The sequence below is a fragment of the Pleurodeles waltl genome, chromosome 4_1 (assembly GCF_031143425.1).
Source record: "Pleurodeles waltl isolate 20211129_DDA chromosome 4_1, aPleWal1.hap1.20221129, whole genome shotgun sequence".
NCBI lineage: Eukaryota > Metazoa > Chordata > Amphibia > Caudata > Salamandridae > Pleurodeles > Pleurodeles waltl.
The window spans coordinates 997155099-997167569 of NC_090442.1; the positions used below are offsets into that span (position 1 = coordinate 997155099).

Here is a 12471-nt window from a genome sequence, read left to right on the forward strand (position 1 = left end):
GCAACCAAAAAAGAAAAAGAGTATGAGCTAATATTCAAACATATTTCAAGACATATACACATACTGAACTATACATAGAATAAGCAAATAGGGTGGATAGCGTATGTAGATTGTAAAGGAGGATGTACATTATGTACTGTTAACAATGAGAGGTCAAAGAGTCAAAATGAGATGAGGCCTCCGCCTCGGATAGCTGCATGTACTGGGCGGAAGAGCGTTTATAGACAGGAGGGCCCGACAACTCAGGGTCATTCAGGGTCAACAAGTGGTCCCTCAGAGGCTGACAATATCCTTCGAACGCAAAGCAGCGACCTGCAGAGAGGCATATATCTTGCTAGTTGTATCACAGTAAATGAGACTCTGAACCCACGCCCGCACGAAGGCAGTGTCCCAGAACCCCAATGTAGAGCTACTGTGTACCTGGCCAGGAGAAGGGCTATGCCTGCAAAGCATCTAAGAGGTTTAGAAATTTCCTCCACATATCCCAGTAGCGTCATCAGAGGTTCAGGGGTAACAGTAGTGTCTAACATAGACGTCAATGTAGTAAAAACGTCCCTCCAGTATTCCGCCACTCTGCCGCGTGTTGACATTAAATGAGCAAAATCTGCATTATCCACTTTTAGGAAAATATTTATAATGTCAAAGCTTGTGCCTGTGGTTGAGGAAAAATGTGTGTGTTTGGCAGCAAGCGTACCATATCTTATCGGACATCTGATTCCCCAAGTCTACTTCCCGGACCCTCCGATCCTGAACGGGAAGAAGCTCAAAGCATGTGCGGTACAACTTGTAAATTAAACGAGTGCTGGAGTCTCTGTGATAATTAGTGTGAGTGGTGGGAAGTCCATGGGTGCCAGTAGATAAGAAGGCAGAAGTGCCGACAGTGTGCTTTGCAAACGGCGGAGGACAAAATGATCCATATATGTGGCGGATACAAAGCAACTATCCTCCTTTCACACGAATACATGATCATGCGGGAAGAGGTCACCTATGGTAGAAAGTTGAAGAGAGCAAAGCACATGTTGCACCAGTTTGTCCGCTGTGAGAGGAAGCCAAGGGATTGCGCAGAGTATAACAAGCTGCAAGACAAAAGGCAAGCCAAATGGCACCAAGCCCAACATGTCATGGCCAGGGCTGGACATCCCTGGGAGCCAGATGGGAGAAACGATTGTAAGCGAGTGGGGAACACAGAATCCCTTTCCGGTATGGCATATGGTAACCAGGCATCGGGGTGATACCAATAGTAATCGTAGTGACATTGGGCGGCTAAATAGTATAGCTGAAAATGGGGAACCCCAAAACTCCGTACGTTCATACAGAAGTGTCAGTACCACCCAACGCACGCAGGGTCGCTTCCCCGCCCATGTCAACCGTGTCAAAGAACTCTGAAGTGTAGCGAAGAATGCATTGGTGAGAAGGATCGGTATATTGAAAAAAAGATACAGAAAACGTGGGAGCACCACAATTCTAATTAATGCTATGGGGCCAGCCATGGATAAGGGGAGGCAGATCTAAAGATCTTTCTGTACATTTAATCTTTATATTGTGGGTCCGTAGTTTAATTTCAGTATTTGGCCCTTATCACAATGTATATAGACACCCAGATATTTAACCTGGTCCTCATGCCAGGAAAGAGGGAACTCACAGCTAATGGGGGGTGGTCTCTGTGAGGGGGAACAGCTCAGACTTATGCCAATTAATCCATAGTCCTGAAAAATCCCCAACCCTGGCAATCTCTGCAAGCAGCGGGTTCAGGTTTGGGATGGGGTGACAGAGAAACAAGAGGCTGTCATTTGCGTACATGGAGACCAACAGAGGTCCAGTCTTGAATTGCAGTCCTCTACGTAAGTGTTCTCCTGGAGGTGCCGTATTAGAGGGTCCATGGGGATTATGAAGACGAGGGTGACACAGGGGAACCCCTGCCTTGCTTCCCTAGTGATAGGAAAAGCAGGTGACAGTGTGCCATTACCTCCAATACGGGCAGTAGGAAGGACTACAGCAGCATAATTAGGGAGATAAAGCCCTGGGCATGCCAGGCTTGCAGAGGGTTGCTTCTAAGAAAGACCATTCTAAAGAATCAAAGGCCTTCTCCGCATCAAGAAGGGCAACCACGGCTGGTATTGTAGGGGAGACTCTATGAAGGGAAGCGAACATTGTGCGCAGGTTAAGCGACAAGGATCTGTGAGGCACAAATCCCGATTGAGCTGGTGAGATTGTTTGGTCCAGCAACAGAAACAGTCAGTTAGCCACCATCCTAGCCAGAATGCTATCAAAATTCAAAAGAGACAACAGTCAGTATGAACCACATAGGATGGGGTCCTCATCAGGTTTTAATAACAAAGTGACCACAGCCTCCCTAAGAGTGGGCGGCAGCACTCCCTCGTCCAGGACATCCTAGTACACATCCAGAAGGTGGGGGACCAGTATTTGCTTGTATGCCTTATAAAAGGCACCAGTAAACCAGTCCGTGCCAGGCAGCTTAGAACCGTTTAATAAACCAATGGCCAGCATAAATAGTAGTGTCTGGGCGTCGGAAGCCGTTGAGGCAATGAGCCTCTGGGCCCTTGTAGTTCAGGGATATAAGAAATCGACCTGGGAGGCCGAATAAGGCATGCTTAGGTACGGTGAGACCTCTTGCCCTCACCATACCAATGCGCCCTGGAGTAATCACCCAGGAACTTAGCCTCATGCGCCATCAGTTTCCTGAATCATTCAGCAATTTGGCTCGGGCATTTAAGTGTGCTCCCACTGATCCCAAGGTGGCTCCGCTGTCCAGATCAGTTCGCAGGAAACCTGAGAATTTAGCTATGATGATTCATTTAATGTAGGTCTTGAAAGCTTCCCACAGTGTTGCTTTGGATGTAACCAAAGTCACATTGATGGTAAAGTATTCTATGGCAGCGGAACGGAGGGCAGAACGGAACACCTCATTGTGCAGGGCCATGGGGGGAAAGCACCATGGACACTCCATGTAGTCCACGCAGGGAATGCACAGATCGAGTCGAACTGGAGAGTGATCTGAGGGTCAACGGGAATGGGAGACAGAACTGAGCCAAGGCCATGTCAGTGGAGAGATGAGCCAGAAATCTATATGAAACCAGGTATCATGAGGGACAGAATAGAATGTGTAGATCAACGTGGTAGTGGGAGACAGCTGCCAGGGGTCTCGCAGCAAGTGGGTATGTCATATCACGTAAAACTTTCAAGGATTGTTTTTTTTTTAGCGAGATGTAAGGATGTAGTGTCCAAGCGTGTAACTTGGAGAAGATTAAAGCCTCCCTCAATTATCAGGTGATCCGCGGGTTCTCTGTCTTTGTGCATTTGAAGCGTGTAAAAGAAATTTGGGGTGTCAACATTGGGGGCATATAGATAGCGTAGTGCGATTCTACGGCCCGCTAACTTGCCTCGCACCAGGAGGAATCTGCCATGCACGTCTGTAATAGTGTGCTGATGATGAAAAGGTAATGTTTTATGGATCAAAATGCAGACCCCCTTCAGAGTATGAGCTGTAATTTGAGTAATATCGATGAGGACCCCATTGTCTAGCATATCTAAATCAAGAAGTAGGTGATAAATGAGTCTCCTGCAGGAACACGACCAGCGCACCATGACTATTTAAATATTGTAAGACCCGTTTCCCCTAACGCTGGTTGTTTAAGCCTCTAATCACAATGCCCCCTAGTTAATCACTCATATAAGCCAATGATCTAGTAACAGAGGCACTGTGCAAAAACGTTTAGCAAATACTTGGAAGTTAATTAACCAGCAGCTGTGAGGCCACCGCCCTGGCCCCTAGCCACTTAGAAGACATAGTAAGAACAAATTTCGTCAGCAAGATAGTCAAGGCTGTTTTGTCAGGGTTTAAGGAGGCAATAATTGCTTGCCAGCACGTACGTACTCCCATTCTATTCCACTCCCCCTGCAATCCGGACCTGCGTTCATTCAGTAATACTGGACAGAGGCATACAACGTGTTTGAAGGATTCTTCTCCACCGCCACAGCCCATACATGCTATATCTTCACTTGGGCAACTCCAGCTTGCTAAATGTTTCAGAAATGTCCATTCCCCTAGCCTTAGGCCATCTTGCCTTCAGCTTCATGGAATACGTATAAGAAAGAAATGGTGCTGGCTGGTAACTGCTCATAACTGCCCAAGCATGTCTGTGTTTTGCAAGTAAAGTTCTGTCTGAATGAAATGACCAGGAGGGAAGACGTTTTTTGATGCTCATTTTAAAGTTGGAATAACGGAGGTCGCTGCTCCAAAGGTCACTTGCTCCCAGCAGTTGGTTACATTTTTCAAAGAACCCTTGATGTGCTTTACCAGCGGTGCAACTGCTGATTTCAGACCATATTAGGGCCTCAAGGCTGCCAACCTGGCCTCTGAAGCTTATAACATAGGTTAAGATAGGCGCCGATGCCGACATCCCTTTGGTCTGGTAAGCCAAGTTCAAGCCTAATTTGGGCAGCAGATGTGAGCCTCGGAAGGCACAGCACTTGCTTATAGATTTCTATAACTAGTTTGTTTAGCAAGCTATAATCCACACCTAGCAGGATTTACCTGCCATAAGATAATGAGGGAACGAACTTAACAATGGAAAGTAGCTTGGACCAGTCAATTGCTTTAATGGTTTTGACAGCGTCACCATTCTAGTTGGTGGATGCTAGGGAGCCTCAAATCCCTCACATCCCCCAGCCACTCCCCTGCACTAGCATAAACCATAATGGAGCCGACTTGCTTCTTCTTTCTCACCCGCTTCTGCGCATCAGGAATACCGTCATGTGTGCTCCTCACTCACCACAGACAATGAGAGTGGGGAGCAGTGAGTGGGGTGTCAGTAAGAGGTGAGTAGGAAGGAGGACGGTGCACATAGCATGGCTCCAGGGCGGATCTGGCTCTCCCTTGGAGCTATCACAAAACTCAAGCACGATGGGGTTCAAATGGCTTCTATCCACAGAGTGATGGGGGGCATTTTATAAGTCAGACTGTGATGGCACACATGTTTTTCCCCTTTTGCCACCCAGTCCCCAAAGAGGCCAGAATTCTTGAGGAACTAGATGGCAAAGAAGGCAACACTGGGCCAAGCTGGGCTAGCTTTGCTTCTGGTGGGGGCCTCTAGCCACTAGAAGGGTACATTTTCAGCCTCCAGGCCACAAGAATTCTGTTTAACTTCAAGAGGCCGGCATCACTGGCTCTGGACAGGTCCCAGGATAGGCTCCAGGGCTTTGGCTACCCACCTTTGTTCTACATGGCATGAGCCATCCCAGGCCTAGTGCTGTGTGCAAAAGACATTTGTTTTTTATCTCTGCCCACAGTCCTTTCTTTACAAGTAGCAGGACTAAGCATTGACAAAGGGCCCTTTTGTGTGAGGAAAGCTTTGATCCCTCAGCTGACACCAGCAGAGTAAATAACTTGGTACCGAAAGATGATTCAATGCCAGAAATCTAATTAGAGAAATTAGAGCCAGAAAAATATGATAAATCTTCACATGCTAGGAGTGCACATATGACAAAATTAACATACAATCTGCACTTCTGATCATTGTTTACCGTAAGATTAGTATGTTACCAGGGTCACAGTCTTCACTATGGCGAAACTGTGCTTTGGCATAGATTTCACCCAGAATGCACACTAAAGTGAAAAGATGCACCCTTTTCAGTGAAGCCCTTCAGTTTTACACTATGAATGCCCAATCATAAAATAAGGTCTGCAGAAGTGTGCGCTAAATTCATTAAGGAAATTCTGCAAGAGGCTTCCTGGACAGTAGTCCCCTTCACTCAGAATGCACAAACGTGCACACGTGTTCACAAGCAGCCTACCCAGAGCCTCTGACCCCAGCTGCGCAAAATCGGACCTGGTTTTAAAAGACCAACACTGGTGGTTAGCACTCCCAATGCATTTTAATAGTGCTTAGAGTGAGTGAGGCTCACTCATGGCAGAAGTCCAGAAAACAGGTAAGGTGAAAAACAACAATCTACGGGGTTAAATGGGTCACAACCCATTTTTCTAGTCTTCACTATAATGGAATGTTAGCTGATCTCTTAATTTAACCGGCATATTCTTCTAATTACATAACACACACCAGGGGTGAGGTGTACCCTCATTATCCATCCTCCCAATTAACGACACTTAGACACACAAAATGGGATAAGGAGGAGGGGCAGATACCCCTTACAAGTCATCACAGACCTGCCTAAGTGGGAAACAACGCTGGGTTCTTAAAAACTGCCCTCACCCACTAGTCGTGGCATGCGTCATCATCGGGCTACTGCTTTAACATCCACACGATAGCCAACATCAGGGATGGAGCAAAAGGGGAGGGGTATAGACCAGTGGTTCCCAACATTTTGACTTCTGTGGACCCCCACTTTATCAGTACTGGAACCCGGGGACCCCCACTGAATCATTATTGGAATCCGGGGACCCCCTAATAAGCCACTACTTTAAGCTGGGGACTTAACCTGTTAATATTATTACATTTTCTAAGCAGTCACGGACCCCCTGAGGAGGCTTCGCGGACACCCAGGGATCCCTGTCCCACAGGTTGGGAACCACTGGTATAGACAATACACAACGTAAACCTAGAGACCTATTCCGCAGAACACATATATAAATTAAAACTATGTCGTATGTCCACTTCTAGTTTTATTCATGAGTCCCCTGGACAGGATTAAAACCTACTATTACAGTGGTGCTATTGGTGAATTATCACCCAATCATGCTTGCCATCTGAAAGTATGCCAACATGTTTCGGCCATTTCACTCTGCCCTTACAGGTCTAATGGGCTTCATCAGGACAATGGATCCCTCTATCATCACCCCGTAACTGTACTTGTGGTTTATTTGGCAATTAAGTTTCCTGGACTCAGTGGTCCCTTACCAGTACTCACACATTGAGAAATACTGAGTTTCACATCCACTGTCTCTGAAACTGGAGTCTGGTGGGAGCACCTCCCTGTGTTCACACATTCTTCACCGGTGCCTCTTCAAGATACTCAACCAAAATATAACAAATGAAATCGCAGGTGCAGGACTACACGGTCAGCAAGCAGACCTGACCAGTCATTCATACTTACAGCCATAAAAATAGAGAGAATCCCGAGATATATAGATTTCTCTGCGACCGGAAAAGTTTCATGTGGATGTGGTCATATGAGCTGGGGTAGAGTTTGGCATCCTTATCCAACACCTGGGTTGCTGAATACTTTCTCACTTCTCTCACAGCATCTGAAAGCAAAAAAACAAAACAAAAAAAAAAAAAGGACTGAGGATTGTTTAGCTTAACCACGGAATGCTAACTTATCAGAAAGGATAACAGGCAATGTACTCGTAAGGAGGTTAACGAAAACACATACAGAAAAAAAACGAAATATGATTCCAGGTGGAATTACTTATTTTTGATGTCTTAATGAGGTATTATTTACCTTTAAAAAAAAATAAAATTGCAGCTTGCCCACAAGAGGAACCTTCAAATGATTTTTCTACTTGAGGATATAGGCTTATAGGGGCAGGATAGCGTATATTTCCAGGCAAAATTAAAATGATGCGTCATCTCTCACTGGTGTTTTTAAATTCCCACTCTAAAGAATATGTAATTTAAATAGTTACATAGTTTTCCCAACACTGGGATTTCACCAATGCATTCGCATAGTTAAAGCCGCAATTCACCAACATTACTGCAAATAAATCTCTTAATTAGATGATAAACATTCATAAAGGAGAATTAAGCATGACAGACAAACTTATGTCATCATTACATACAAAAATAACATAAAAATCCCTCACGGTATTGGGTCTCCAAAACAATTAGGAATAAGTGAGGATGCTATGTTAGTTACCCTGCAAGCATCTATTTGTAGCTTGTAGTGCTGTAGATTCACATGCTCTGCATACTTCTGCCATGTACTGTTGGGTTAATACGTAAGCAACTTGTTTACTTTGAAGTCTTTCGAGTCATGGGGTATGGTGATTCCTCCTCTGACTGGTAATGCTCATGAGCATCAGCTCCATTCTTGGATTGTTTCCCATTCAGGGAGTGAGGAGGAGAATGGACCATACAAAGAGAAAAGGTAGATGAACACTGCAACAACCAAAGGTTTCCTGGGAGGAGGGTGGGCACATTTCGTTTGGGAAATGCGAATCTGTAGATACACAAGCACTAAATAGACGGTAAAGCAGTATACTCCTAAGCAGTGGCTAGCCGGAGGATCATGAAGAGGACAGAGTTTGGAACACAACTTGGCCAACCTTTGCTTGTTGGTGTGCCAAGACGCTGACATGGTTGCCTCTGGTGAACATGTATGGAGTAGACCACGTAGCTGCTTTACATATGCCAGCTAAGGGGATACTGTCAAGGAAGGCCCTAGATGCCCCCTTATTGGGAGTGGAGTGCGGTCCTGGCAGGGTCGGAAGCTGCTTTTTGCCCTTAGCGTAGCAAGATTCAATACACTTGACAAGCCATCTGGCTATGCCGCCTTTGGACAGGGCCTGGCTTTTGTGTGGTGTGATAAAAGCAGAAAAGAGTTCCTGAGTTTTATGAAAGGGCTTGGTACTGTCAATGTAGTACATAAGGGCATGTTTGACATCCAGAGTACTGTGAGCCCTCTATGCCACAGAGTCTGACTGTGGGAAGAAAAACGGTTAGCCAATGGTCTGATTAAGATGGAAGGGGGATATCATCTTTAGGAGAAACACTGGGATGGTCCTAAGTAAGACTGTCATTGTGAACCTGGAAGAAGGGCTACTGCAGGGTAAGAGCATGGAGTCTGCTCACATTCCTTAAAGCGATGACAGCAACAAGGAAGGCAACTTTCCAAGACAGGCACTGTAGACAAATAGATTCAAAAAGTAGGGCCCATAAGTTGAGTAAATAATATACTGAGTTTTCAGTCAGTGGCTGAAGGAACTCTGGTATAATCCTCTTGAGAACTTTAATGAAAGCTTTGATGACAGGCCTTTCAACACAGAAGAGTGCTCTCTATTCCATAAGCCGAAACTGCGGCCAAGTTAAGGTGTATGAAAGTGTAAGTCAGGTCTGATGCCTGAAGATGAAGGAGGTAGCATACTATGTCTTGGACTGCTGGTTTGAACGGATCTAGGGGTTTTGGAAGGCAACAGTAGACAAGCATTTTCCACTTGCCCTGTGGTTCAGATGCCTAATGGCGCCTTGGTTCTGTGTGGGAAGGTCTGGCCTTTTGGGCAGTTTCTTGTGAGAAGCCACTGACAAGTCTGAAAGAGTGGTGAATCAGAGCTTCTGGCACACGTGGGACCACCAGGATAAGGGTGAGGGACATTTGCTGAAGCTCCTGAACTACATACAGAAGGAGTGAAAGAGGTAGAAAAGCATAGGCATAAATATTTGACCAGTTCAACCACAGGACATTTGTTATGAACTGTGGGTGTGGAAACTTGGAGGCAAAGCTTTGGCATTTTGCATTTTGGACTGTTGTGGAAAGGTCTATGTTGGGAGACCCCCAACGATGGAAGCAAATGAGTAGGACTTGAGGAAGGAGTTTCCACTCATGGACTTGTTGCTGCATCCTGCCTAGCAGATCTACAAAGTCATTGTCCACTCCCTGGTGATACTCCAATAGGAGATGCATCTTGCGGTGAGGTGCCCCAAAACAGGTTTTTTGCACCAACGCTGACAGGTGCGGAGAGTGTGTGCATCCTGTCATAATGGCTGCCACGCTGTCCGTCTTGATAAGGACCACCTTGTCCTGGATCTGATTGAAGAAGGCCTTGAGTACTGGCCAGATGGCCAGCAGCTTCAAGTAAGTGATGTGGAAGCCCTAGATGGTCACCTCGTGCAGATGTGCCTCCCACCTCATAAGGGAAGCGTTGTACTGATGGTGACTTGCAGAACTGCATCTAGAAAGGGACGGTCCTGCAAAAGGTTGTTGTGGTTCCTCCCTGCAGAGAGCGAGTGGTGCTGGCCCGAATCAACACTATATCGCCCAAATGACCCTCCACCTGTAACCCCTGTGCACCTATTCACTCTTGTGGAGGACACGTGTGTAATCTTTAATGGCTACTATGGCAATACAAGACGCCATCATGCCATGAAGGCACATTACTTTTCTGACCGTTAAGCGACAATCTGGCTGAAAAATAGGAAGTAAAAGGTAGAAAGTTTGGACCTGTGCTTGAAGGGGTAAGCTTTCCCTGTGACTGAGTTGAGAGCTGCGCCTATGAAATGCTGGAACCTGAGGCGTTGAAGATAGGACTTGACTGTATTGATAGTGAAGCCTAGAAGGTGTAGAGATTTATGGTGGTCTGTGTGTGGAAAAACACTGTTGTCTGTTTGTACTCTTGATCAGCTAGTTGTCCAAGTAAGGGAATAAGTGGATGGCGCTTCTTCTGAGATGAGCAGCTACCACAGCAAGGCATTTTGTGAACAGCCTGACAGTCGTAGTGACGGTCAGCACTTTGAACTGATAATGCTGACCACTTACCACAAATCGCAGATAGCAGCGGTGAGCAGTGTGGCTAGATATGTGAAAGTATGTGCCCCTCAGATCAAAAGCGGTCATGCAGTTGCCTTGTTTCAGCACTGGGATGACATCTTGTAGGGTGATCATATGGAAATGTTCTGACTGGATATACTTGTTGAGCAGCCTTAGGTCAAATAGAGGTCTTAGGATTGCATCTTTCTTGGGTATGAGGAGGTATGGGGAGTACACTCTTTGAGGCGCCAAAGGTTCTGTGAACATGTGAACTCCTCTTGAAGGAGGGGCTGATGTTCTGCGGGGAGAGTGTGTCTGCGAGGTGGGGTGAGTTGTGGGGATGTAGTGAGCTTTAGACAGCAACCCTTCTGTATGATGGTGAGGACAGCAACCCTTCTGTATGAGGGAGTCACTGGTTTATAGGGTGGGTGGACCCTTTGGCCGCACCCACTATGCCCCTGCCTCTGGTGGTGTTACCCTGTAATCTCTGCCGGAGCATCTCCGCGTTGACTGCTGCAGCTGCAACAAAGTGGCAGGAGTGTCTAGCGATGTAGTCTTACCTCCCCACCTCCCCTATATTGGGGTTTACTAAAGGAGCCGCAGGGAGAGAGCGTCTAGAAAGCACCCATAGCCTTTGCTGTGCCAGTATCTTTTTTATCTTTTCCAGCATCTCATGCACCTGCAGCGCAAAGTGGTGTTCTTCATAGAACTGCAAGTTTAACAAATGCTGTTGGACTTCTGGCTTAAAGCCAGAGAGCCAAAGCCAAGTGTGGCACCTAATGAGAACACTGAAATAGAGCCTCCTAGCCACAGTATCAGCAGCGAATGGTGGTGTTTGATATGTTTTTTTTTTTTTTTTTTTTTTTAAATCAACCCTTGGTGTGATAACCCTTGATTTGACAAGCTCCTTGAAGGTGTCCAATACAGTTTTAAGCATGCCTTTGAACATGGGCAAAAACTGCAGGACAGTGTCACGACCAGAAAGTCGTATTCTTCCTGGATGATATGAATATCAACCTTATGGTGCCAATTTTAGTGTGGGCCCCGATGGAGCAGTTGTTGCGAGCACAGTCGAGGCTTGTAAGGGGTCTTTGGCGCTAGCAGAGAGAGAACGGTATCAGCTCCGAGGCCTTTTGACAGTGGCGGCCATAGTTTGCAGGCAGTGGTGGACTGGCGACCTGCTGCTGGGTCTCTGAGCTTGGCACCTGACCCCCGCCAGGGCAGTGCCCAGCCTGTGAGACAGTGTGCAACTGGACAGTGGAAGGTTATAGTCACAACCGAAGACCTGTTGTGCCTCTGGATTCTATTGCTCCCCTGTCTCTGATCTGGACTTGGAACTGGCATTGGGGCTGAATGGTAGAGGCTGGAATACGGACTGTCTGGCCTCTGACTCCTTCTTGACATCCCATTCCCCAAAGATGTCAGGGGTGTCATTGCCTTACAGGCGCTGCATTTTACGACGTGAGAGTCTCCGATCATGCGATACCAGAAAGTCTTCTTAGAGCGGAAAGCAAGGCAGGCTGGACAGGCGGCCTTGTGGCCAAGTGAGAGACAATAGTTGAAGACCTGGTGGCGGACGGGCCAAGGATACTTGGAATAACACTGGGGCAGTACTGAAGGGGTGTCTTTTCCATCACTGTTCGATCATCAACAAGAAGAACCAAAGACGAGGCACAAGTCCCCACAAGGGCCAGGGCTCCGAGGAGGGGCATCAAAAGAAACTCATTTGTTAAAGCCACACAGATGCAGAGACCAGAAGAATTCAACAGTGAGAATATTTCCATCCCAGTGGGAGCAGATCAGTTGAGGCTGATGACAAACAGCATGAAGTGCCCACCGGAGCTCGAACGGTAACACACCCATACCCGACCATGGAAAAAAACACAATCTAACAATGGAACCAATGCCCATGTGCATTACCAGTCCGAGGAACCACTATACATTGTGACTCAAACGACTTCTTCAAAAACACACTGCACAATCCAAGGCCAACACTAGGTGGCAAGAGTATGCTGAGCATGCATATCTCCA

The 12471-nt window shown here is 46.6% G+C and overlaps 1 protein-coding gene across 2 annotated transcripts in view; it reads right to left on the minus strand.

Annotated features, from left to right (window-relative positions):
* LOC138288322 (B-cell receptor-associated protein 29-like) overlaps positions 1 to 12471 on the minus strand; it is a 306007-nt gene that overhangs the window by 183573 nt on the left and 109963 nt on the right. For both annotated transcript variants that reach the window (XM_069229838.1, XM_069229839.1), the window contains exon 4: positions 7072 to 7222. In XM_069229838.1, the coding sequence (XP_069085939.1) occupies positions 7072 to 7222 (151 nt within the window). The remainder of the gene's footprint in view (positions 1 to 7071; positions 7223 to 12471) is intronic.